The following is a 26,584-nucleotide window of genomic DNA, read 5'->3' on the forward strand; positions in this document are numbered from 1 at the left end:
GTCCCATCACCTCCTAGCTATACTCCTCAGGGACGCCCACTGTAAAAAGCGCATGCGCTTGCTCGCTCACGCGCGCGCGCGCTCTTTCTCTCTCTCTCTCTCTCTCTCTCTCTCACACACACACACACACACACACACACAGGATCATACCACCAACATGCAATGCAACCTACTTTGTTCACATAACCATATATCTTAGATATATGACATTTGCCTTGTTGTTTAACTTGAGAAGAACTTCCGTTCCCCCTTCAAGCCTAGAGGGCAGAGGAGACAGGAGAAGCCCCTCTAGGCTGGAGGTAACATCTCCGCCCAAGCCAGAGCTCAAGGCCGGATAACCAGTGGGACTGCCAGCTAAGCGGGCCCTCGCCCTCCCACGGCCCGGACAAATGGCGGGAGGGAGGAAGTGTGCAGCTGCGAAGCTCCGCCGCTCTCGCCCGGGTTCCCCGTTTTCCCCGACTGAGACTGCGAGGAAAGTTAGTGAGGAAATCTGCACCCACCTTAAACCCGGCCGGTCCCAGGAACTTCCCCCGCCGCTGGGACCAAAGGCCGGGATGGAGAAGTCACCAGAGGGCGCGCTCCCGGACCCGGGTCGCCGCGCGGGGACCGCCTCGCTGCAGCGCCCTCTGTCGGCAGCGTACGTAGTTGAGTACGGCCCGCATCTTTCTGCCTGTAGTACTTGGTGTAGGTGTTCGTGTTAATGTTCCTGTTCGTGTGCAGATGGGTGTCGGGGTGTCTAACGCCGGTGTACGCCTTTGCACTCCTCTTAACAATGTCAAATTCAGCTGGAAATTTCTAGATAGTTCTGCTAACTCTGTGCATCTGTCTAGAGCTCCTAGGGACATAGATTTGTGTGAAAATGAGTGTGAAGATATAGTCTGGGTGCCCAAAGTGGTGTGCCTTGAGTGTGGCATCAGTTGTATATATGCCTGTGGATATTTCACTTTCTGCTCCCATCCATCTATGAGTGAGTACCTATGAGCATAGGCAGTATTCCTACAGATTTGAATGTTATTAGTAATACACACATTTATCATCTTCCGAAGGCTGTGTCTGTATGAATGTGCGTGTGTGTGTGTGGCGCATGAAGCACAAGGGGTGGTAAAAGTGTGTTTCTGAAATCCAGATGTTAAAGGAGTAATGTGGGGGGAGGATGCTCCGGACATACTAAATCTTTTGCACTTCATCTCATCCTCTTTAATCTCAGGAGAACCATAGATTTTGCTTTTGGACCCTCTAGCATACAACTGCGGGATCCTGACCTGAACTCATCCTCCTGTGTGACCTCTCCTTGGCCTTCTTTCTCCTCTAGTCTGTGGAGCCCAGGGAGGCTGCCTGTTACTGTCTCTAACCACCTTGGCCATGATGTCAACCCAAAGAAGTGACCATCCCATCTCCTTCCTTTTTCCCCACCCAAAAGTCATTTCCTCTTAGTTCATTACCTGGGATTTTGATGCCTGTGTTCCCTCTGCCTTATTGATACACACAGAGAAAAAAAAAAAGGAACTTCTTGAAATTCCCCAGAAGGTTGTGAGAGTTGTTTTCAGTGTTGCAACTTGGAACAAGTCAGTTTCTAGTTTGTTTCCATCAGAAAGCTTGATAGGAGTAGGGTATATAAGCTTCAATAGTAGCAGCAGCAGCAGAAGAAACAAACGGTTTCAGACCCAGGGAACACTGCAGCCTGACCAGAAGCAAGGTAAGCACTTGCCCAAGCCCTGCCACCCCTTCCACAGGCCCACAGGCTGTCCAAGGGTAGACACCATTCATGCGCTACCCCTGTACCAGGCATTGTGGAGTGGGTGAATTCCTGGAAGCATTCCTGGTGACTTACCTGCTGGGACACTAGTGAAAAGTCAGTGCTTTGGGGATTAATATACAAAGTATTCATTTTAAAAGTCAACTAATAATAATTGTATATTAAGGTCTGTGAACAAATGCACATTTTATAGAAAGGTTTGTCTTGTGTTAAAGTGGTATGTATATAAAAGTGTGTTCCTCAATATTAATGCTCATAAGTTAAAGGATTGTATAAAGTGAGTGGTGCTTCCCTTATTATTGTAAACTTTTTAAAAGCCTTTTATTCAGTAAGTAATAATGAATCCAATAAGTAAATGAATTCATTCTTATACCTCATAATTGAATGTTATAAGCATAGTTGGTCCCATATTTGTCGTGGGCTTGTGACAGTCAACTGGATTGACAGTTAAGTTATCCAGATCTTTTGGATTAACTAATCACTTAAAAAATGGAAAGCAACACCAATGTTTAAAACTACTTTCTGAAGTTTAAAATCTGTGAGAAGGAAAAAAAAGATAATCTTTACTGTGTCTTATAGTTGCCTAGGTAAATCGTGTGCAATAATTTTCAGGTTAAAAAAATAATGATCAGTTTAAAATATCATTTTAACAAAGAGATTACTAAACCTGAGCTGATGGCCCACTTTTTTCAAATAAGGAATTTCAAGGTATTAGAAAGAATTTGGGCAGCCTCTTAGAGTTCATTTTACTGGAGTCTGAAATTTTACTATTTCTGTCCATTCATTCTTCTAATAATTAATGAAATCCCTCTGAGCTAGACTCTCCCTGCTAGACTCCAGGGACATAGTGTGGAATAAGACAGACATGATCACTGCCATCAGAGAGCTCAGTGTGGTGGGGAAGACAAACATGAAAGAAGTAACTATATGATTGCAATTGTGTTATATAAGCGCTGTCAAAGGAGGAATGGAGCTTTGAGAGGAAACAGCCAGGAGTCCTGACTTCATCAGGGCACCATGCTGGATACTTTATGTGAATTATTTCATTACCTCTTCATCACAGCAGGGTTCCCATTTTACAGATTAAGAGTATGAGGCTCAAAGACATCAAGTGACTTGTCCAGAGTCACACACCTAACAAGTGGCAGAGCTGGGATGCCAACACACGCTACCTGTCTCTAGAAATGGGACCCTTTGCATATGCTACACAAGCCTTCTGTGACTATGTCTTTTTATTTTTAAATAATAATTCTCTTTTCTAATTAAAAAGAAATGAACAAAACTTAAAAAAGAGATGCCTAGTCAAGTGTCACTGGCATGCCCATGTTGGCACCAGAGTTAGGGAGCCTTAACATACCACAGGACCTGGGGTCCCTGCGTCCCTCATACAAGGGTTTCAAGAGTTTAGAAAACCTATGAAATTACATTTTAAAATGTTTAATCCTTAAAACTCTCAAATTTAGCAGGCCGAGAAAATGTGATCTGTGGGATACGACCAAACAACCCTTTGAGATGGGTATTATGTACATTTTACAGCTGAGGAGACTGAGGCTTAGAAAGTAATTTGGCCATTATCATATGATTAGTGAGTGGTCAAACCGGAATCCAAGCCCTTGGTATCAGATGATCTAGAAAACAGCAGGGTAACTGCATGCTGCCCCTTTTTGGTTTCCCCTGGGTTTGATTAAGAAAGTGACCCACCACCATCTCTACCTTCTGCCAGTGTCCTGTGGTTTAAAATGTAGGTGATACAAAAATGGGAGCTGTTTCTTAGAACCATCACCAGGGCTCCCTTGACCCTAAAGTGTTGTTCACCTGAAATTCTCAGATGCATCTGAGGCCCAGAGGGGAAGTGCTGGGCACTTAGCCAAAGGGAAAATCCCAGTGTTAAGAGAGCATAAAGGATTCACCAGAAGGTGCCAGGAATCTCTACCATTTCCATTCCCAGAGTGCTGACATCTGAGTTGTACAGGCCTGTGCAATTGCAGTACCTCTGTGGGCATTTCCCTACAGCCAGGCATGACTTTTTTGTTTATCCATCACAGACAACACAGAGAGAAATCAAATTTTTCCTTTATCTCTTCTGCTGGGTACAAGCTAACACATTTGGTTGGCTTCTATAATATGTCATCTCATTGCATTCTCCCAACAACCCTTTGAGATGGGTATTATACCCATTTTGTAGATGAGGAGACTGAGGCTCAGAGAGTAATTTGGCCGATCTCACACAACTAATGAGTGGTGCAACCAGAATTCAAGTCCATGCTGCTGGACTCCAAGCCTACAAATGTACTAACTGGTGCTCCATGGCAACTAGAACTTTGCTACAGTCATAACTTGGACTAAATTGATAGATGTGCCCTTGAAAGTTGCGTGCTGCAGTGACAAGAGTGCTAACAAGAGTGTACGGGAAGGCCTGACTTCTGCTCCTGACTCTGCCACTCACAACCTTTATGATATAAGGGAATAAAATACGTGGCAAAGTTCCCCTAGGATTAGCAGCAGTTCTGACAAAGCCATGATTTGTCAATATTCTGTTACCCCAACCAAGGGGTGCTTATTTTTAAGGTATTTCACAGAAAACTGTGAAAAGATTCTTGTTCTTCATATAGCCCAGTGGTTTCTGAAACCATGTTCCTACAGAACGTCAGTGTTCTCCAAGATGGAAGGAGGTGTATCAGAATGAAAATAAATAATAATCATCTCCACCTAATTCACAGGTGGGGTGTAATTGTCAGTCTGAAGATTTTCATAAACCCTGGATACTAATCTAGACTGAGTTTCATTATAAGTGAAACTGATTTAGCACAAAAGTATGCATTTCATTTTCATGTTGAATATATCAATATTCTATGGTCTTCTTCCAAAGAACATCCTGATTTGCAGGGGCTCTGAACCTTGAACATGGATTAAACCAATGGATCTCAAAGAGTAGTCCTCAGACCAGCAATATCAGCTTCCCCTGGAAACGCACAGGAATGCAGACTCTCAGGCCCCACCAGACCTGCTGAATCAGACATTCTAGGGTCAGGCTGGGAATGGGGGCCAGCAATCTGTGCTTTAGCAAGGCTTCCAGGTTATTCTGACATATGCTCAAGTTTGAGAACTACTGGTTACCTTATGTGGGAGGAAATAATCTTTGTGTTTGGAACAGTTACAGTCTTAAGCAGGGAGAGAAAGGAAACCTCACCAACAAGGGCTGGACTCACTGCCAGAACTTGAAAGATCACTTCAGTATTACTCCCTCTGCCCCCCAACCCAAGTCCTTTAGTCCTGGGTGTCACCGCACATACTGCCTTGTGCTGCTGTAATACGGGTATGTAGCTCATCTCCCCTACTGCAGGGTAGGCATTTAACACACTGACTTAAGAAATATTTGTTGAATGAAAGTATTTGCTCCTAGAAGTCGGGGTCCAGGTAAAAATCATTTTTCACTCTCAGCTGCTCTAGCTCAGTGCCCTTTACACAGGAAGTACCAAGTAAATAATGACTGAATGTTGATCTAGACAAGTCACATTCCTTCTCTGAGCCTTAGGTTTCTCATCTTAAAAATAAGAGCATCATATCAGATAGCTGGCCATAAGGTCTTTCAGCTGCAGATCGTCTGCGGCTCTCTATTTGGAGATGTTCTTACCCAGAGACTGGCAGAGGGCTCCTGGAATTCACTGAGTATTAACCTGACAGTGTAGAGAAGAAAGAGGAAGATAAAGATTAAAGACAATGTACATAGAATGTGAATATGGTTTCCAAAGGTGATTGCATAACTACTGACATTCTCTCTTCTCTTATGCCTCCTCGTTTCTCTTTTCCTCTGTCTCCTCTTCTGTTTCTCCCCCTCCTGCAGATGTACCCTCAGCAGTTGGTTGTCTCCTGGTTTTCCCTGGTTTTGCTGGCATCTCCCATCATGGCTATATGGGAACTGGAGAAAAATGGTAACCAGCCTTTCCTGATTCTCTATGAAGGCCCCAGGATCTAAGACAGGACTGTCAGGCAGCCCCTGCTGGGAAATCAGACTGAAATGGGCAGGCCTTGGGTCTTCCTAGTGAAAGCCATCACTCTGGGATAACACGGGCCCTATGTCCTTGTTCTACCTTTGAGGGTATCTATTATTGTATGGCTTGAGGGTATCTATACTGTTTGGCTTTCATGTTAGATGCCAGAGAAGAAGATTTTTATGGACTATGGTGGGAAAAGAGATATGGAATTTGCCAGTATTACTAAAAACCAGCTGTATCATATGATTAAGATTCCAAAGTGAAAGATTAGAAAAGTATAAGAACTATGTTCTAACATCTTCCACTCCACCACGCAATATTACCCCCTCAGTTGGCACCAAGATGACTTACCTCTGACCAAGCACTTTGGGGAAAGCATGGAATTTAGACCCACACTGACTTGGGTTCGAGGCTGATTCTGCCACTTATTGGTTATGTGACCTTGAGCTGGGTCACCTCTGAGCCTGAGTTCCCTCGACTGTAAACTGAGGATTACGAAGTGATATCTACTACATAGATTATTAAATGTACTAGTGAATGCAGAAGACAACTCAACAGATAATGAAGTGACAGTAAATGTTAATTAGTATTATTGTTTTGGTTATTTAAACTAATGTCTCTGGTGATTCAGGAGAACCTGTTTACTTTCCCAGTGATCAATAAAAATTATTAGTAGAATAATAGATAGGTATTATTAGAATAAGGTGCTCCCTCTATCCTTCTAGTATCTCACACACGGTAAGTATGTATTAACTGATTGTTAGTTGTTCCTGAAAGACGCTCAGATATTTCTCATTGAAGCCAACATAATAATGTTGGCAATTACTGTCTTTAATAATAAAATAATAATAATAGTTGATATTTATTGAGGCCAGCATCTCATTTAATTCTCAACACACCCATAAGAGATAGGGACTGTGTGTACCCCATTTTACAGATATTAAAAATAGAGGCCACAGAGATTAACTAACTTACCCAATTTCACATACCTGGTAAGGGTGGAACAGGAACTTGATCCCAATTCTGTCTCACTTCAACGCTTATGAACTTAAGTATTTGAAGAAGGTTTTACCAGAATGACATGAGCAATTGTTTCCTCTGTCCTTGGACAGCTGAGCAAGAGGAAATAGGCATACATTTAAAATGAAGACATTGCAGCTGATGATGAGAAATGATCTTTCAATAGTGAGGAGAATACAACACTAAAATGGGTCCCTGAAAGAAATTTGGAGCTCTTCCTCCATTCTTAAGAATTTCTGGAAGATGACAGTCCAGCCATCCCTGCTCTGCCCCAGGAGGTTCTGAGTGTTTTAGACCCTCCCTTGAATAAGGACAAAGCCCTGAGCCAGATGATTATGCCAGATTCCTTCCAACCCTGGGATTTTTAGTGAGCTCAGGAGCTTTGGCCCTTTCATAGTACACCCTTAGTTACTTCTGATTTAGTAAACCACAGAAATTCCAGAAAGTCAATGTGAGAAACACTGAGAGGGCGTGCAGCTTTGGAGGCAAGATGAGATGCAGCTAAGCATTAGGTTCTAGATGTGCCTCATCAGGCTGCCGCCTGCAGCTGTTTCCCCTGCCCTTGGGCAAGGGTCTTCAGCTTCTGAATCTCAGTTGTGACAGGAAAAATAGCCTTGCTGGTCAGTCACCAGTGGGACACAGAGAAACCAGAGAAAGCCAAAGGTACACATGGTTTATGTCAGCACAGCTGACCATTTTCCAAGAGTTGAGGCCCAGATGCTTTTTACCTCTTGTCTCTGTTACCATTCAGTAGTTTAAAGCCCTTTGATGTCAAGTGGGAACTTTATATTACACAACAGCTTTACATTTGGACGCCAATCACAAGAGCCAGCAGTTACAGCTCATTTAAGGGCAGTGTCAAGCTCTTATATAAATTAGCTTATGTGATCCACATCTCCACCCTCTGGATCAAGCACTAATATGTTGCTTATTTTAAAGATAATGACCCTGAAGCTTAGAGTAATTGAATGCCTTGCCCAAGGCCACAGGCCAGTGTAAGAGACAGAGCTGAAGCCTAACTCAGACCTGTGTGGTTCCAACATCCAGGCTTTTCACCGCTGTGGCTCTCAAACTAGAGTGGGTTTCAGAATCTTCTGGAGAGGTTAAAAACAGGTCACTGGGCCCGTCTCAAAGTTCTTGATTCAGCGACTGAGAATTTGCAATGCTAACAGAGTCTCGCGTGCTGCTGGTAGTAGTTGGATGATCATGCTTTGAGAAGTACTGCGTTAAACAACTCTATTTAGTTAATAATTGATGCATGAATGAATGAATGAAGATTTGATGTGAAATACTCTTTGAAATACTATATTAGGCCATTCCTCAAGTGCCAGTTTAGATACTGGTATTAAAGGTTCAATGCAGGGAATTCCCTGGTGGTCCAGTGGTTAGGACTCTGCACTCTCACTAGCAAGGGCCAGGGTTCGATCCCCGGTCAGGGAACTAAGATCCTGCATGCTGCACGGTGCAGCCAAAAAAAAAGATCCAATGCAAAGCAGCAGAGACAGAAGTTCTGAGATATAACTCTTGTGCTTCTCACTTGATGTAACCTTGCTTAACCTCTTGGTCTCAGTACCCTTCTCTATAAAATGGAAAGATTAAGATCTACTGAACTGCCTCTAAGAAGGTAAAATAGCTTTTAAAAACACAGAGAGAATGAAAATCTCCATTGGTGAGTTTCACACAGTTGGAAATAAATCCTTCAATCCCCGTGGAAAATTGGAAGGCATTTTCTCATGCAGTTGTCTGACCTTTGGTGTGTGAATAACAATAACAACCAACGCTGAGTGATAGGTTCTGTGCTAAGTGTTTTACACGCTTTTTTCATTTAATCCTCACAGCCAAACCTACAAGGCAGATACTATTATTATTGTCATTTTACAGACAAAGAAACTGAGGCTCATGGTAATTAAGTATCTTTCTCCAAATTCCCCAGCCAGCTATTGGGGACAGGATCTCAGTCCTGGTCAGTCTTTCTCAACACTTATTCTCTCTGAATGTGAACTGTGCTGGAAGTTTCTTACATCCACCAGGTCTTCGGGAAAGAATATTGTGCTGTTTGCGTTTTTCAGTATATCAAGGTTTTCCTCATCTGCCAGCTAATCAGAGGTTAATTATTCACGGCACCCTGGCAGTTAATGAGCTTATGGCAGCTATTAAACTCTTTGCTTCTCTCTTCCACAACCTTGAACTCAAGTGGTGCCCCAAAACCTGAGATCATATTACCAAGCATTTGCTGTTATGAGCAAGGTTGTGCTGCTTTAGCCATCCAGATACCGAGTAATCCAAAAATCACAGTCTGGTTCTCCAATCCCTGTGCTCTCCAGTTTATGTTGTAGAATTGGATTGGTATCCTGACGCCCCTGGAGAAATGGTGGTTCTCACCTGCGATACCCCTGAAGAAGATGGCATCACCTGGACCTCAGACCAGAGCGATGAGGTCTTGGGTTCTGGCAAAACTTTGACCATCCAAATCAAAGAGTTTGGAGATGCTGGGCAGTACACCTGTCACAAAGGAGGCGAGGTTCTGAGCCATTCGCTCCTGCTGCTTCACAAAAAGGAAGACGGAATCTGGTCCACTGATATCTTAAAGGACCAGAAAGGTAATTCCATTCCCTTGGGTAGCATCAATTTTCTCTTTTGCTCCATAAGAGATAAAAAAATTAAAAATTTAAAAGGCAAGACATGGTTAGTATACTTAATGAAGTAATACCAAGTCCCTTACTGAAACCACCCGAAACCTACATTTTCCTTTGCTGTACACTTCGGGTTATCATCAACCATCAAAATCTCCTGTTGAGAGAGTTTCATGGGAAGTCTAGATGCTTTTCCTGAGGTTCTTTTTAAATAACAGTGATATTATTGGATGGCTAATGGGAGTTAGTTAATGTGCACTGGGCTGATAGCCTTGAAAAATATTAATACCCCCCTCCGATATGTTGGGTGTGTGGCATACAGAATCAGCATCCTATTGGGACATTCCCAGTCCTCGCTGACTGTCTGCCTGGGGAACAGCAGATTTTCCAAGGAAATAAATGGAAGATCTTCACTCTTGTACCATTTGGTGGCCTGTGATTCATCGCAATAAAAATCTTTGCAATTTAAAAGAAAGAAAACCCCTAAATATTGAATTCTTGTTCTTTTCAAATCCAGAGCCCAAAAATAAGAGCTTTATAAAATGTGAGGCAAAGAATTATTCCGGACATTTCACCTGCTGGTGGCTGACAGCAATCAGTACTGATTTGAAATTCAGTGTCCAAAGCAGCACAGGGTAAGTGAAACCACTCGGGTTTCTCAGCATTTTGCTAGAACTTTCTCAATAAGAAAATAAGGGCAACCTAGCAATGGCCCATCAGTTAATGATAAGGGAGAAAATAAAGCCAATCCTATATTTTTAACCCCCCATCCACACACACACACACCCTTGCCTAAATTAGGGAAAGAACATGGAGATTTAAGCTAATTGCCTGAACAAATGTATGCATTAGAACAGGATATTATTGGGGCCTGGGAAGAGCCTCTGCTGTGTTTGAACCCACTCATCCAAATTGCCTGGCAATGCCTCATTAAGGCTCATAGCACCACGGCAGCGGTGGGGGTGGCGGTGATAAAAGGGGAAATTGAAGCTGTGAAGGACTTGCCGAAATTGCACCTCCAGTCGGAAATAGAAATAAGAGCTCTAGGGCATAGATCTTGCAAGCCCTGAGGCTGACTCCAAAACTCTGTGAGGCCTCTAGAAATTTTCCCAGGGCCACTTCAATTCCTTTTTCTTCTGCTGACACCACCAATCTGAAGTTCACTGTTTGTCCTATGCAGCTGGGCTTACCCCGACAAACCAATTCCCTTAGTACAGAACCTACATTAACCCGCTGTGTGACTTCCTTCCCTCTCATCAAAGTTCCCAAACAGTGTAGGATAACAGAGTAAACCCTAGGTGATCATCCTGACCTGGCCACTATTTAACTGAGTAAATTAACCTTTGGGGTCTTACTATTCCATCTTTAACATGAAAATGCTTACTAAAGAAATGCTTGTACAAGTGCACAGAGACATAGATGCAAGAGTTCATTGTGGTGTTCTTGGTGATCAGCAGGGCAAATGTTAAGTAAAGTGTGGTACATTATACCCCAGCTTAATGTGCAGTCCTCAAAATGAATAACCCAATCCATGTGGTCTGTCATGGAGCACTCCCCATAATATGTTCAGAAGGGGGAAAGATGGTTGCAGAATTATGTATACCAAATTTTATATATATATATATATATATATAATTTGATATTATTTCATAAAAATAAAATCTATGTGTGTATATATAGATAAATATGTGTGTATGCATATATATTGATACATGTGGATATATGATTGCTTTGAATATTCACAGAATAATGTCTGGAGGGATACAACAAGCCAGGAATAGTATTTATATCTAAGGAGTGACATTAGGATTAAAAAGGGGATTAGGGTTAAAAGAGACATACTCATTTCATTTATACACCATCTTTATCTTTTTAATTTTTAAAAATTGGTATGTATTGATTTTGTCATTAAAATCCAGAAAATGAGTTAAAAATTTTAATAAGGAGATTTAACCAGGAGCTTTGGATCTAAAAGTTTTCAGATTCATTTAGGCCAGAGGCAAACATTTGTATTGGGTTGGCCAAAAAGTTCATAAGGGTTTTTCTGTAAGATCTTATGGAAAAACCTGAACGAACTTTTTGGCCAAGCCAATTATTACCTCTCAAAGCAACGCTTGTTCTCATGGGGAGGGCAGCTTCTTACCCCCTTGAGAGAAATCAAACCAGTTGGAGAAATTTTGTCCTCAGACAGCTAGGGACGTGCCTGCAATCATGTGACACAGGATAATATCTGTCTTTGATTTCAGCTCCTCTGACCCCCGAGGGGTGACGTGTGGAGCAGCGACGCTCTCAGCAGAGAGGGTCAGAGTGGACCACAGGGAGTATAAGAAGTACACAGTGGGGTGTCAGGAGGGCAGCGCCTGCCCAGCCGCCGAGGAGAGCCTGCCCATTGAGGTCGTGGTGGAAGCTGTTCATAAGCTCAAGTATGAAAACTACACCAGCAGCTTCTTCATCAGGGACATCAGTGAGTTTGCTTGATTATATGTGCTTAATAAAGATAGATGCCGGTTCATCACATGTTAACAATGCTCCATGCACTGGGGTTAGGGGTTTATCCGCATTCTCTCTTTTATTCTGCATCCCGCCCCGAAAAATAATTATAATGTAGATACAATTGTCTGCATTTTAAGGAAGAGGAAATTGAGTCCTAGCTAGGTTAAACAACTTGCCCCAGAACTCACACATAGCAATTCAGACCTGGATCTGACCCGCTAGGAAAAGCAGGCTCTTGGCTACACTTCTATTCTGCTGCTCAGGCACCTTCCATGATGAATTCAAGAGCAGCCCCTTAAGCATTACATTCATATGCAGAACCAGAGCTTCCCCTACTAACTGCAATTATTCCCAACCAATCTTTCTGTAGCATTTGAAAAAGAGATTTCTTTATTGGAATATAAACCCCTCCAAAATGGATGTCTGTTTTTTCAGTTGGAAGATGGAGATTTTGCCATTTGTCCTTTACCATTTATCCAGTGAACATGCATCATGAAATAAAAAGTGATAGAATCACAGAACCTGCTCTAGCATTTGTGGGGAGATTGCCTTTGGTGGAAAGGAGAGGGTGGGGTCTTGTTCACATAGGGTACCAAGGAAGGTCTCTATGAGGAGGTGGCATTTAGCTGAGTCCTAAAGGAAAGAAAATGCCACTGTGTTGAGAACAGGAAAGAATATTTGTGGAGCATCTGCTAGGAGTCTTGGTCTTTGTGTGGAGAGGTGCTAGATCCAGAGAGCCCAAGCCCATTCCATGGACTCTCTCCCCCGCCACTCCCCTCCTAGAAAAATGTACACTACTCGAGGACAGAGTCTTTCTGACACTCACTGTTGTGCTTTCCATGCACAGTCCAGTGGCTGTCACATAATGGGGGCTTTTTATTGAATGAATGAGTGACCGAGCATAGAGACAATTTGGCTGTAACTGCCACAGGACAAGTCGGTGTCAGATTCCACGAAAGGGCTAAAGAAAGAGCACTAAGTGGAAAATCTCTCATCTGGTCCCCAGCAAGAGGCTCAGCCCAATTCCGAGTTTGGTGCAGAGGGGGATTGATTACAGAGAGGGTGGTCCTTCCCTGCAAGCCCAGACGTGAGTGTCTTGTCTCTGAGAACTTTCCTCTGAGCACCACGCAGAGGTGGTTCCACCACCAGGGCCCCTGTGACTGCGCAGGGATGAGAAGGATTCTGAGCCTCTCTCAGGTTCAGCGATAGAGGAGGCAGCAGTTGGTGAGGGCTGCCTTGTACAGGCACCAGCGTGAGCGCCAGCCGCAGGGGTGTCTCACGTCTGCCAACCAGGTGCTCAGAGAAGTTAAGTAACTATGATATGGACTCAGAGCTGGTCAAAGGCGAAAGTGGGACCAGAAGCCAGAACTACCTTACCCCAAAGCCCCATTAGCAAAATAAAGGGTGTTTCTCTCTCTTCCACAGTCAAACCAGACCCACCCAAGAACCTACAGCTGAAGCCATTAAAGAATTCCCGGTATGTGGAGGTCAGCTGGGAGTACCCTGACACCTGGAGCACCCCACATTCCTACTTCTCCCTGACATTTTGTGTTCAGGTCCAGGGCAAGAACAAGAGAGAAAGGGTAAGATGTGATTCAGGTGCTGTCTATTCTGTAGTCAGGTTTATGTAGGCCCACATCAAGGAGATTAATGATGATGATAGCAGCGAATGTTTATTTGGCACTTTCTATGTGCCTGAAACAGTGCTAAGGGTTTTCCTTGCGTATCTCACTTAATTCTTACAGTAACCCTAGAAAGGCAGGCAGTGTTACTCGTACCACTTCACTAGTGAAGATTTTGAAGCTCAGAGAAGTTAAGTGACTTGCCCAAGGTCACCCAGCTAGAAAGTGGCACAACCAGGACACAAAGGCCATGCACCTAACACCCTACTGCCACCAGTATGGTTGAACATTATCTTGCTCTCAGAATTGGTCCTGATATAGGAAATCTGGGCTCTAGGAGCCTAAAAATGTTTCAAATTGACAAATATAATGGGTGATAGAACATTCATGCTGTGTCTCATCCAAAATAGATAATTCCCAGCTGTTCCATATATTGTGAAATTATCTTATTGAACAGAATGTTGGCTAAGACAATGGCTTTCAAACTTTCTTGCCTGAGCATCATAATCCCAAGGTTCTAGAGGCCCTCTTATAGAGCCTGAGACTCCTTGGACGCCAGTTTTAGAAATCACTAAACAAAGGCCTTATTCGGCATAGGGTTTAGCACGTGGTAGAAATTCAGTGATTCAGGTACTCCCTGAGAATTTTTTTGTGGAAGGGAAGGGCTATCCTGGAGTAGATTTTACCTAAAAATTATTTAAAATCTTGATATGTACTTCCCAATATAAGATCTATCTTATTAATAGGTAGTATTTATAGAGCACTTTCTGCATGGTTAAATACCTTGCTACTTTAACTTTTACAACTCTATGAGGGAGTATTATTATCCCTCTCTTACAAATGAGGAATTGAGAAACAGAGAGTTTAAGATATTCTCCTGTGTCCACATAGCTAATAAATAGCAATGCCTGGGCTTGAACACAGATTTCATTCTGATAAAAGGATCAGGATATGGAATTTCAGAATATCCAGGGGACAGCAAATCTGTCTCAGTCCCACCACTGACCTAGTACTGCGGTGAGTGCACATGGGGCCTACCTGCAATGCAACTGTGCTAGAAAGATGAAAACTGGACCAAACAATTTCTCCCTCAGGGCTTTGGACTTATAAAGTAGAAAAGCCGCATCTGTGTTGAGAGCTTCTGTCAGTAGGTGGCACAAGTTCTACACACACCCCTATGAACTGCGAGTGTGGTGCCCTGAGACCAAGGTGTGGCTGTTTTCGGAGATTGTACTTTGCCAAAATATGCCCAGCCCACCTTGTGATTGCGTTGCCAAAAATTTCCCTCTCCTTTGCAGAAAGATAAACTCTTCACGGACAAAACCTCAGCCAAGGTCACGTGCCACAAAGATGCCAACGTCCGCGTGCAAGCCCAGGACCACTACTACAGCTCATACTGGAGCGAATGGGCATCTGTATCCTGCAGTTAGGTGAGCAAGCCTGCGAAGCCCAGCCCAGACCTGCACACTCAGTTGTACCCAGGTGCAGGACAATGGTGGGGGCTGTGTGGGACAGGAAAGAGGGGGTGGGATGCCCAACACGCAGTCACCAGAGGCAGAAACATACATTTGTTCATTAACAGATACTTATTGATGCCTTTAGTATTCCAAGCAGTATGCTGGGCACGGGGACACTGCAGTAAAGAAAGCAGGCACAGGTCCTGCCCTTCCAGAAGGGAAGGCAGTGGGAGAGAGAAGTAGCCAAGAGTCAGAGCATAGGTGTCCTGCAAGCTGTTTCCAGGAAGTAGAATCTTATCTGGAGACCACTGGGGTCCACTGAAGGGCTTTAAGCAAGGAAATGACATGATCAGATATTCTTTTAAGAAAACTCTCGAGGGCTTCCCTGGTGGCGCAGTGGTTGAGAGTCCGCCTGCCGATGCAGGGGACACGGGTTCGTGCCCCAGTCTGGGAAGATCCCACATGCCGCGGAGCGGCTGGGCCCGTGAGCCATGGCCGCTGAGCCTGCACGTCTGGAGCCTGTGCTCGGCAACGGGAGAGGCCGCAGCAGTGAGAGGCCCGCGTACCGCAAATAAATAAATAAATAAATAAGAAAACTCTCGAGACTTCCCTGGTGGTCCAACGGTTAAGACTCCGTGCTCCCAATGCAGGGGGTACGGGTTCGAACCCTGGTTGGGGAACTAAGATCCCACATGCCTCAATGCACGGCCAAAAAAAGAAAAGAAAAGAAAACTCTCAAGATAGCCTCTGGTAAGCATGGTATCAGCAAAATCCTAGGCCACATAAGAGAGGGCTGGACCCTTCTGACGAGGAACCCCCAAAATCCAACTGCCCCAGATAATGTGTTGTGTGAAATAAGAAGGGTTTGCTACTGAATTTCAAATCCTCATAGACACTCGCCATTCTTTTTCAGGTTTTAACCTCAGGATGAAACTTTGGAAGAAAAGTGGAAGACATTATGCTAAATTTTTAAAAGGTGCAATGGAACAGGACCCTCCCCCTAAAGATATTTTCTACCAATTTGCTTTATTTTTTTTTTACGATTATAAAGATATCTTTGCTGTATTTTTATATTTAAATGCTAAATGCCCACCGAAACAATCAGCTAATTTATTTATACAGTTTACAGCTAGCAGGTCACAGCTGACTTTTATGTTATTTACCTATTTAAGTAATTTATGTATTTATTAATTTATTACTGTTATTTAACATTTGTGTGCCAAGATATATGTTTCATATACTCATGACCTGATTTATAAGGAATGGGCCCTATTATGCAAAATGTGAATTTATGTGTTATTTATACTAACAACTTTTCAATCGAGGCTGCAAGTACATCAGTTTTATGGCAACCAGTAAGAACACAGTGTTCTGATGCCAGCGCCATAATATATTTGTAATGGATTAGAACACAAGAGAGAGTTAAATAGACATGGAGATACAAACTCTTTGAGGAGGTCCTGGAGAGCAGATATTAGTTCCCGTGTCCATGAAGACTTCCTTGAAGTAGTGGTGATAATTCAGAGCTGTTTGCACCTCTAAACAAGTTTAGTCTTTGGATGCCTGAAATTAGAAAGAGCTAAAAATGATGATTGGAATTGAAATTCAGCTTCACCCTTCCTGGCAGCCCCTGCCCCCTTCTATCTGTAAGACGAAGGAGAATGACATGGAGATATCGTAAGTGTCTGGAAAGTAAAAAGATCTTATGATTCAAGAGAGAAGACAAGTGTAGTTATGGCTAAGGACAAAATTGTCAGAATTGCCAGTTGTTCCTTAATAGGCACACAAAGAAGCAGACAGATGCGGAGAAAACAGCCATGAATCTCTTACTTGTCAGCATGAGGGAACATGACAAGCGGATATGACTAGAAAGTTCCGAGCCATTAAAATGCTACTTTTAACTAATGAATGTGCTTTTTGTAAAATGATTCCATTTGTTTTCTGTTTACTTATTTATTTTTATATTCTGATGGTGAACTAATAAAAATATAACTCTTCTTTGCAATAATATTTTGGGCTTTCTCAGTTGACTGGGTATCCTGTTCCCACGCTTACCAGGGCTGTGTTATTTTTCCCTTAGCATTGAAGGACTGCCCCACCATGAAGCAATTTCATTTCTGGTTTTGCACAATGGGCTCTTTCCCTTTATAGGAAAGTCAGTGTCTTGCCAAGCTCAGGAAATGTCCCTGTGATCTGACCACGGGGGACTCTGCAAGGGCACTAAACTGCATTATGCCCCTTCAGGGGTTGGATACTCTTGCTTCTGTCACCTTCTAACCTGGAATCAACTCTACTGGTTTCCAAAGCATCATGAAACAAATTTGCCACCTGATAGAGCCATGGGCAACCCATCCCATAGGTCCAGCTCCAGTGTTTATGGAGGGTTTCCCATCTGCCTGGCCAACGGCTAGGCCCTGGGGTTGAGGAGTTCCAAAACACCTTGGGTTTGCCACCCCGAAACAGTGCCCACTCCTGGCAAAGCCTATAAGACTGGGATGAAAAGTTAACTTCAATACCACGAAATGTGAAAATATTCAGTGTACATGGTGTATATGGTGCCCTGGGGTAAAAATGAAGAAGAATCAGTATAACCTGGAGTCACCCAGGAAGACTCGACAGAGACGGGGAGGTGCCCACTTTGGGCTCAAAGGATGGCCAGGGCCTGCCAGTTCCTAGGAACTGGCAGGCCCTGGCCACGGAAAGAACAAGTGGTGGGATCAGAGAAAATGGTGTCCATTCTCTGCTATCTTCAAAAGCCAAGTGCACACATCTGGCTTCCTTGCAATGGCAAGGTAATTATAATAGGGATGTTTGCTTACATTCCTTATTTTAAGTGTCACCTGGACCCCTTATTGCACTCTACTCCTGGCCTGGAGGGATAGTGTAAAATTTCTATCATTTTAATCCAACATTTGAAACATATCATCTTGTGTTAGTAAACCCACACTTGATAGCACATGGTTGGTTAATAACAACTATGCATTCTTCTAAGGGCCTTTCATCTAGAGATACCAAAACGCTTACTGGGCACTTAATGAACAACAGTAAACAAGAAAAACATAATCACATTTCATAAGCACAGAGACCTGGGGACATTTCCCAAAACTTCCAGCAAGCCTGGGGCACCGCTCAGGTGCCCTGGCTCCACCAATGCCCAGTGCTTTCCTAACACAGCCTCTTAGCAGTTGATTAATTGCAGTTACATGTAAGCAATGGAGAGTTTTTCTCTTTGAAAAATATTCTCCAGGACAGTCCTTTTTACTGGGAAACTAGCCACTACAAATGCATCAAATGTCCTAGCAAAAGAGCTCAGGAGGCGCACCGGGACCCTGGGCCCTGGGCCTACCCAGCCCTGCTATGTGACCATGTAACCTTCGGCAGGTCACTGGACACAATCAATTCTCACTCCCAACTGCCTTCTTCCCTGATGTCCCTCCTCAGCTCAAAGGTTGGGAAGCTAAGTAATCACTTTTCCAGTTGCTCTTGCTGCCCAGCAAGGTCATGAGACCCAGTTCTGGCTCATGAGATGTAAGAAAATTCTTCTGGGGGTTCTTCTGTTAAAAGACAGAGCTATGGCTTACATCACCCTTCCCCTCCTTCTTCCTCTCTTCAGCAGATGAAATTTAAGAAGTCTCAGAGGATGCCTTGCACCCAGGATAGAAGCCATCATGCTAAGACAGGAAAGATAAAAAGACTCTGGGACCCTAGTGATATCATCAAGGAACTGAACCAACCCCTGTGAGTACCTACCCAGCCGTCTTGTTGTGTTAGAAAAGCCAGACCCATATTTGTGTTTTTTTAATTGTGGTAAAATACACCACACATAAAATTACCATTTTAACATTTTTAGGTGTAGAGCTCAGTGATATTAAGTACAGCCACATTGTTGTACAACCCACCACCACCATCCATCTCCAGAACTTTACTCTTCTTCCCAGACTCTGTACCCATTAAACAAACAACTCTCTGTTTTCAAAATAGAAAATGAATAAACTGAAAAATTGAATAAAGACATCCTCCTAAACATTCAGATCCTCATCTATGAGAGGCTGTTGGCCAAGTCAGAAAAAGGAGCCAGGCCAGCACGGGAAGGAACTGACATCAGAAAATCTGGTTCTGCCCCTTACAGCTGGTGCGACCTTGGGGAAGGCCTGGAGTACTTGATTCCCAACGATGCCAGGTTGGGTCCTGGTGATACCCTACCTGCCTGCAGAGAGGTAGCCATGGTCAGGAAGCCTGCTGCAAGGGCAGCCTGAGTGTCAGAAGGATTCACATGTGTTGGTGTGTGGTGTTGAGGGGTGGTCTGGGCAAGTAGCTCCCATAGGACAGACACCTTTGCTGTTCCTTCATTCACTCCACAAACATTGTTCATCACTCTGCCCCTGGCACCATCCTCTACTTTCTGGATACAGGGGTGAAAAAGACCTTGCCCCCACGTGGTTTCCAAAGGCTTAAGCTTTAAATTCTAAGCACTGGAGGTCACTTCCTGAGGGTTAAGAGCACTATGAAATGAGATCACCGGTTTAATGTGATTGGCACAATTCCTGGTCCATAGTAAGTACCCAGAAAATGGTAGCTATTTCCACTGACTAGCTCTGTGATTTTGAGCAACCCAAGCCCCAGTTTCCTCATGTGTAAAATGGGATAATAACAGTCCCTATCTCACAGTGTAGTTGTGAGGATTAAATGAAATAACACTTAGAAAATGCTTAGAAAAATACCTGATCCAGGGCTTCCCTGGTGGCGCAGTGGTTAAGAATCCACATCCCAGTGCAGGGGACACAGGTTCCAGTCCTGGTCCTGGAAGATCCCACATGCCGTGGAGCAACTAAGCCCGTGCGCCACAACTACTGAGCCTGCGCTCTAGAGCCCACGAGCCACAGCTACTGAAGCCCGTGCGCCTAGAGCCCGTGCTCTGCAACAAGAGAAGCCACGAAAATGAGAAGCTTGCACACCGCAAGGAAGAGTAGCCCCTGCTCGCCGCAACTAGAAAGAGCCTGAGCACAGCAACGAAGACCCTACAGAGCCAAAAATAAAAACAAATAAATAAATTAGTTTTTTAAAAATACCTGATCCATGGAAGTACTCAGTAAAAGCTTGGTGTTAATATTCTTACCATACTACTTATCACCTGAAGAAGCATAACTCTAGACCCTGTGCTTTTGGAGGGTGGGGAGATGGAGGAATCATTGTTAGGAGGCCCCAATGCCTCTAAGAATGAGGTTGGGATGGAGGCAGTATTAATCAGCCAAGGGGGAAGAAAGAGACAGCTCAGTCCCTTGAGATTAAAAAGCCTCTGCAGTGTAGAATCCCTTTCTTATAAATAAAATTGCCCAAGATGCAATGAACCCAGTTCTTGCCTTCGGGGATTGTACAGTCTAGAGAGAGAGAAAAAGGGGACAAACATGGTGGAATATATTAAAATATAGCCTGGCTGGCATAAGAGTACGTGCACCCTAAATATTTCTTTTTATAAAGGTTTCCAGCTCCTAGGAAGAGGCTGTCATTCCCTTTCACCTTCCTGGATGCAATAATTTGGCGTAAACCTTCCAATTCACCTTACCTATAAATCAGGTCTTAATCATCTCTTTCCATTTCATTTCAGTACAGCCCCTCTTCCAGGACAGAATCTGTGAGCAAAATGTATTTGGACAAGATTACTCCAGAGGCTCATATTATACCAAGGAAATGAATTCCCTCTCTCAAGCTCATAAAATGCAAAAATAAAATCAGCATTCGGGCCAAAGGGGGAGGAGACCAGGTACGCATACTGAAAAGCCTCCTTCTGCAGGAAGCAGAATTGATTTGCACTTTCCTCCACGCAGGCCTGGGTCCCGGGGCCTGCGGTCATGCTCATCCTCTCACCTGGTGGATGCCCGTGCAGGATGGGCCGCAGGGCTCTGCAGCTTCTTGCTAATCTCCCATCTCCTTTCATAAGGAGCACAAACCGGCTCTCCACTGCCCCTCACTCCAGCCCACCTGGCGTCTTCCCTGGCTGCTTGCTAACCTGAGCGAGGGGGGCTCCAGGGAACTGAGCATTCTGCCCATGGCCCTGGAGTTTGAGGGAGAGGGAAAGTCAGGGGGATAAATCTTAGACAAACCACAGTGTTCAGTCAGCTCTGCCCTTCCCACACCCAGCACTCAAACAGGTGGGATGGAGTTAAGATGGCAGCAGGCAGTGCCTGGACGTAGTAGCGCAGAGTGGTGGGGGTGGGGTGCATCTGGCCCTGGGCTCAAGTCCCCACACCCTACTAACCAGTGATATGCCCCTAGGCAATTCCTTAACCTCTTTCTGCATCAGTTTCCTCACCTCTAAAACAAGTATGCTGGCAGTGCCATCACCTCCCAGGGATGCTGTGAGGGCTACCTGAGACCAGGCTCGGAGCACCCAGCATCCAGCAAGTATACAACAACCGTTAGTTGCTTTTGCTGTTTTTCTAAAGTCAGGCCAAAAAGAAGCAGTCCTAATGCCACCTCATCTTCCCTCCCCATGGAAATGAGGGCAGGTTTGGACATGTACACAAGCCTTTCCATTCTAACTCATAAATCTATGTCCTCCCACCCACCAGCCCTCTCCTGGGTACACTGCCAGTACACAGCAGTGACAATGCCCCCGAATTACAGCACCCAGAGCAACACTGCATTTCAGCAAACCATTGCATGGGTTTCCACTCAACCTTGTGGAACATTCTCCAGCAGTGGCTTGCCCTTTTCTCTGAAATCCCCCTTTTTTGCACTTTTGGGGTCCTTAGAGGCTAACCAGACCAGTGGTTCTCTAACTTGTTTGAGCCAGGATCCCTTTGTTCAAATGGAAATCTTAAATGAATTTCCAACATACAAGGGGACTGGGGAGGATGGGTACCAAAGGAGCTTTAATTGTGTCTACAATGTTCTAATTCCTTACCGGAAGGATATATTAGTAGATTTCCTGCATACTTAAAAATTAATTTTTTATAAAGTCCTACATGTAAAGCAAACAAAAGCAGAACTGCTCTGACTGAAGCTTCCCACCCACTCAGTCCCACCTCCCTATTCACCACTGAGAGCCCTGGGGTGGCACCTCAACATGCCTAAACTCTGCAGGACACAGTTTGAGAACCTCTAGGTTTTTTTGTGTGTGTGTGTGTGTGCGTGTGTGTGTGTGTGGTACGCGGGCCTCTCACTGTTGTGGCCTCTTCCATTGTGGAACACAGGCTCCGGACGCGCAGGCTCAGCAGCCATGGCTCACGGGCCCAGCTGCTCCACGGCATGTGGGATCTTCCCGGACCGGGGCACGAACCCGTGTCCCCTGCATCGGCAGGCGGACTCTCAACCACTGCGCCACCAGGGAAGCCCAGAACCTCTAGTTTTATAGGTAAGGAAACTGAAAGCCAGAGAATGTTGCTGCCTTACCCAAGCACTCAGAGCCTGATTAATGCCAGAGCTGACGCTTGAATTTGGGTCTCCTGACTCCCATTTTGGCAGTTCCTGTTATATTAAGTTATAATTTCCAGAAGACTGGTATTAAAATGACCAGCCTATTGCCAGAGAAGGGCTGCACATTAAAACCTAGGAGCTCCACAAGCACTTTAGTACTAATCAGTTTCTCAAAATAGTCACTGCGCTCCTTGGAACATGGTGTTCAGGACCCAAAGAGGATCCTCTGCTTCACTCTTTGGGAGAGTGGAAAACAAACGGCAAGGGCATGCACCCTATCAGAAAAGAAAAGTCAGAATTTAGGCTGCCACAGTACTGCTACTAGCCTAGAGTACCTTACTGCTAATAAGAAAAAACGTGTCCTTTCCCCTGGGCAGGCACGGCCCCATGCCAGGTTGCTGGCTTACCAAGTGGAGAACAGGCTAGATTTCAGCCCTTATTTGCCCCCTAGACCAGGGACCCTTGTGCAGGACACAGCCTGCCCAACCATACATGGCGGCCCTTGTCATAGTGAGAGTACTTGGAGTAGAGGAAATTGAAGGAGAGAGAGAGCTTTCACGCATTCATTCATTCAGCCAATAATTGCTAGGTGTTTACTGTGCCAGGTACATAGGTGCAGGAGAGAGTACATGAGCAAGGTGGGCAGGTCGACTAAAAAGTGGCTTGAGCAATAACGAACAATTAGGGCAACCTAAGAAAAAGCCTGGAGGTAAGTTGTGGTGGGATGTAACTCAGTAATTCAATGATGTCATCAAGAACTCAGACTCCTCTCAACTCTCTTCTCCACTAGCTCCAGTGTGCTGGCTTTCGTCCTCACATGTGCCCCTCGAGATGGCTTCTGCAGCCCCCAACATCATGTCCTCATAGTACCATGGCTGAAGATCAGAAAGGCCGTTCTCCTCTAAGTTTTTTTTTTTAATCAGAGAAGACATCTTTCCCAGAGTCCTCGGGCAGATGTGCCCGTGCCCGACCTAAAAGAGAGTCTGGGAAAGCAAAAACCTGGCATTTTCACCCTCTAAAGTGAAAGGCAGGCTCTGATAGCAGGAAAGTAGCTGAGAGTGGGAAATAGTTATTCGTGAAGCAACCAGCAGTGCCTGCCACTGGAGCAAAAGGGGGGAAACAGAACCTAGATTTGAAGGTGGGCATCTGTGATAGGCAAAATAACGGCCCCCCCAAGATGTCCATGCCCTAGTCCTTAGCACCTGTGGCTATGATGAGATTATCCCAAATTATCCAGGTGGAACAAGTGTAATCACATGAGCCCTTAAAAGTCAAAAAGATGGCACTAGAGGGAGAAGTCACAGACTTTTGAAGAATGAGAAGGGTTTGACCTGCCATCGCTGGCTTAAATATGGAGGGGCCACATTTCCAGGAAATGGGAACCTCACTGCTACAACCACAAGGAACTAAATTCTGCCAAAAACCTGAATGAGTTTGTAAGCAGATTGTTCCCCAGAGCTTCCACAAAGGAATGCAGCCCTGCCCTTGTGAGACACTAAGCAGAGAACCCAGCCAAAGCTACCTAGACCTGTGACCTTCAGATCTGCAAGATAATAAATGGGTATTACTGCAAGCAGCTAAGTATAGGCCATTTGTTGCAGCAGCAATAGAAACTAAAACAAGATCCCAAAGTACCCAGGCTATGGCTTTAAGAATTAAGAGGAATTGCCAGGTGAAGCAACTAACATGAGCACAAGTCTGGAAGAGGGAAAGACATGTTTGGAAACCAGCAGAAAACTCATTTTAGCTGAAGCAAAGTAGGGGAGGAGGAGAAGGAAAGGAGAAAGATGAAAAATAAGGACAGGGAGATAAGTAGGAACTAAATTAAGTGGGTCCTCAGATATTAAGCTTGGGCTTCATCACGATGACAACAGAAAGTCATTGAAGGGTTTTAGGCAGAGAAGTGATGGGGTCAGATTTCTGTTTCTACCAGTTCACTCAAGTTGCTACATGGAGAACAGATTGGGAGGTGGCAAGAGAGAAGCCAAGAGGACCAGGTAAAGGTCACAGTAGTGGTACAGGTGAGAGACTGTGACAGTTTGGACTGGGAAAATGCTGGTAAGGGATGGAGATGAGAGGACTACTTTGAAACAAATGATGGAGAGAAATGACAGGGCCTATGGGTTGGACATGAGTGCTAAGAGAGAAGAATCAAGGATGCAAGAATGAAGCCCATTCATTCATTCGCTCATCAGGTCGTTATTAGTATCTTCCACAGTACATGGTCCAAGACTGAGCTAGACACAGAATGTTGCCTCAGCATAAACAAACAGTCCTTACTTACATGGAACTGAGAGGTTTCTGACTTGATCAATTTGGTCACTGGTGGTACCATTCACTGAGAGGGGAGGAGGAGGATTGAGTGGGGAAGGAACAAAGATTAGGGAATAAAGATGATGAGTTCCACGTTCCATCTGTGGACATATATATGGGACAACCAATTGGAGCATTCAATAAACTTTGGATATATGGATATGGAGCCTGTAAGTGAAATTTGGACTGGAGATAGGGAGCTGGGAATCACCAGCATGTAATAGAAAAAAATTAGCTTCAGTCATTCAGAAAACAATGCCTATGAGGAGATGGGTTACAATTGAGAAACGGGGATTTGTTTTCAAAAGCTTTCACCTCCAGCTTTTTTGCCTTGGGACCAACCCTGAATGAGAGACTAACTGAAAGCTAGGACTGTCTTCTTTGTCAGTTTATGCTGGCTGAGCCCGGCGCCAAGAAGCCCAGGGGTGCTCAATAGAGGTTAATTGAATGAAGGAATGACTCAAGAAGGCAAACAAATGAAACCCAGTGGGCAATTCTCTCTCAGATTCTTTGCTTTAAAATAGAGGAAATGTTTGCTCTCTACTTTTTTTTAAGTAGCTCCACTGCCCCAGAGTGCAGTCTCCCATGTATCTGAATGACTGAGTTTAATCCCAAATATTCGCTTAAATTAGTTGCTCACATTCAAAATGGAATCTCTCCTTAATGACTAACACTCCTTTCTTGGGAGAACTAAGACATAGGAAGTTCAGTGTTTCCAAGGAGGCAGACATTTGATTCCACCAGGCTGGGGTGGTTGTGGAGGAATGGGTGGTAAGGAAACAAGATAGGGTACCCACGTGTGCACTTGACTATTTTTCATCTCTGGAATTTATATATGATGTACAGAGAGAAATTAATCAAAGGTAACCATTTCACATCCCATAAGAAATCTTTGTCATTGGAATCCAGAAGTGTGTGCAGTGGATAGGAATATGCTGGTGTCAGACTATAGAGGTTTTAACCCACCCCGCCATTTGCTAGCTGTGTGACCCAGGGCAAGTTACTTACCCACTCTACGCATCAATCCTCTCAGCTATAAATTGGAAGCAATAATAACGCCTTCTGCAAAGGGATGGGGTGAAGATAAAATGAGATAATGCATGTGAAGAGCTCAACGTTCTAAGTTCTCAATAAATGCTAACTAGTGTACTAGTTTGTTAGGGCTGATGTAACAAAGTATCACAAACCAGGTGGCTTAAACAACATAAATTTACTGCCTCACAGTTCTAGAGGCTCAAAGTCCAAGATGAAGCTGTCGGCAAAATTGATTTCTTCTAGGGGCTGCAAGGGAGAATCTATTCCATGCCTCTCTCCTAGCTTTTGGTGGTTTGCTGGCAATCTTTGGCGTTCCTTGACTTCTGCTACCTCACCCCAATCTCTGCCTTAATCTCCACATGGTGTTCTCCCTGTGTTCCTGCCTGTGTCCAAATTTCCCCTTTTTGTAAGGACATATTGGATTAGGGGGACACCCGACTCCAGTATGACCTCACCTTAACTTAATTACATCTGCAGTGACCCTATTTCTAAATAAGGTGACATTCCTGAGAGTATTAGAACTTCAACCTGTGAATTGGAGTGAGGGACAAAATGCAACCCATAACAGCTAGTATTACTACTGTTAACATTATTACTATGCTTAGTTCAGATTACCAAGTAAATACATCTATCTTTTTTTGAGTTTTTATTTTGAATTCATTTCAGACATGGAAAAAAATTGCAAAAATAGTATAAGAGTTGCCTTATAACTATGACCCAGCTTCTCCTAATGTTAGCATCATCCATAATCTTAGTACAAGTATTTAAACCAGGAAATTAACGGTGATACAAGACTATTAACTAATCCATAGATGTTATGCAAATTTTGCTAATTGTCCCACCG

The 26,584-nt window shown here is 44.2% G+C and overlaps 1 protein-coding gene and 1 long non-coding RNA gene across 4 annotated transcripts in view; one reads left to right on the forward strand and one right to left on the reverse strand.

The window, feature by feature from the left end:
* LOC116751766 overlaps nucleotides 1-26,584 on the reverse strand; it is a 98,675-nt gene that overhangs the window by 57,523 nt on the left and 14,568 nt on the right. For all 3 annotated transcript variants that reach the window (XR_004349329.1, XR_004349328.1, XR_004349327.1), the window contains exons 4-7: nucleotides 25,714-25,767; nucleotides 16,423-16,539; nucleotides 9,154-9,273; nucleotides 6,741-6,863 (exon numbers count right to left, since the gene is read on the reverse strand). This is a non-coding gene — a long non-coding RNA (uncharacterized LOC116751766). The remainder of the gene's footprint in view (nucleotides 1-6,740; nucleotides 6,864-9,153; nucleotides 9,274-16,422; nucleotides 16,540-25,713; nucleotides 25,768-26,584) is intronic.
* Nucleotides 1,648-16,989, forward strand: IL12B (interleukin 12B). Its single transcript, XM_032628062.1, has 8 exons — nucleotides 1,648-1,696; nucleotides 5,601-5,688; nucleotides 9,096-9,371; nucleotides 9,922-10,039; nucleotides 11,651-11,868; nucleotides 13,323-13,480; nucleotides 14,818-14,949; nucleotides 15,890-16,989. Exons 2-7 carry the CDS (start codon nucleotides 5,601-5,603, stop codon nucleotides 14,947-14,949), a joined length of 990 nt encoding a protein of 329 aa, XP_032483953.1. The 5' UTR covers nucleotides 1,648-1,696; the 3' UTR covers nucleotides 15,890-16,989.

This window comes from Phocoena sinus, chromosome 3, assembly GCF_008692025.1.
Source record: "Phocoena sinus isolate mPhoSin1 chromosome 3, mPhoSin1.pri, whole genome shotgun sequence".
Lineage (NCBI taxonomy): Eukaryota > Metazoa > Chordata > Mammalia > Artiodactyla > Phocoenidae > Phocoena > Phocoena sinus.

Coding starts and splice junctions, on each gene's coding strand:
- IL12B (XM_032628062.1), top strand. CDS start 5,601: ATGTACCCTCAGCAGTTGGTTGTCTCCTGGTTTTCCCTGGTTTTGCTG. Junction 5,689..9,095: donor ATGGGAACTGGAGAAAAATG/GTAACCAGCCTT, acceptor TGTGCTCTCCAG/TTTATGTTGTAGAATTGGAT. Junction 9,372..9,921: donor TATCTTAAAGGACCAGAAAG/GTAATTCCATTC, acceptor TTTCAAATCCAG/AGCCCAAAAATAAGAGCTTT.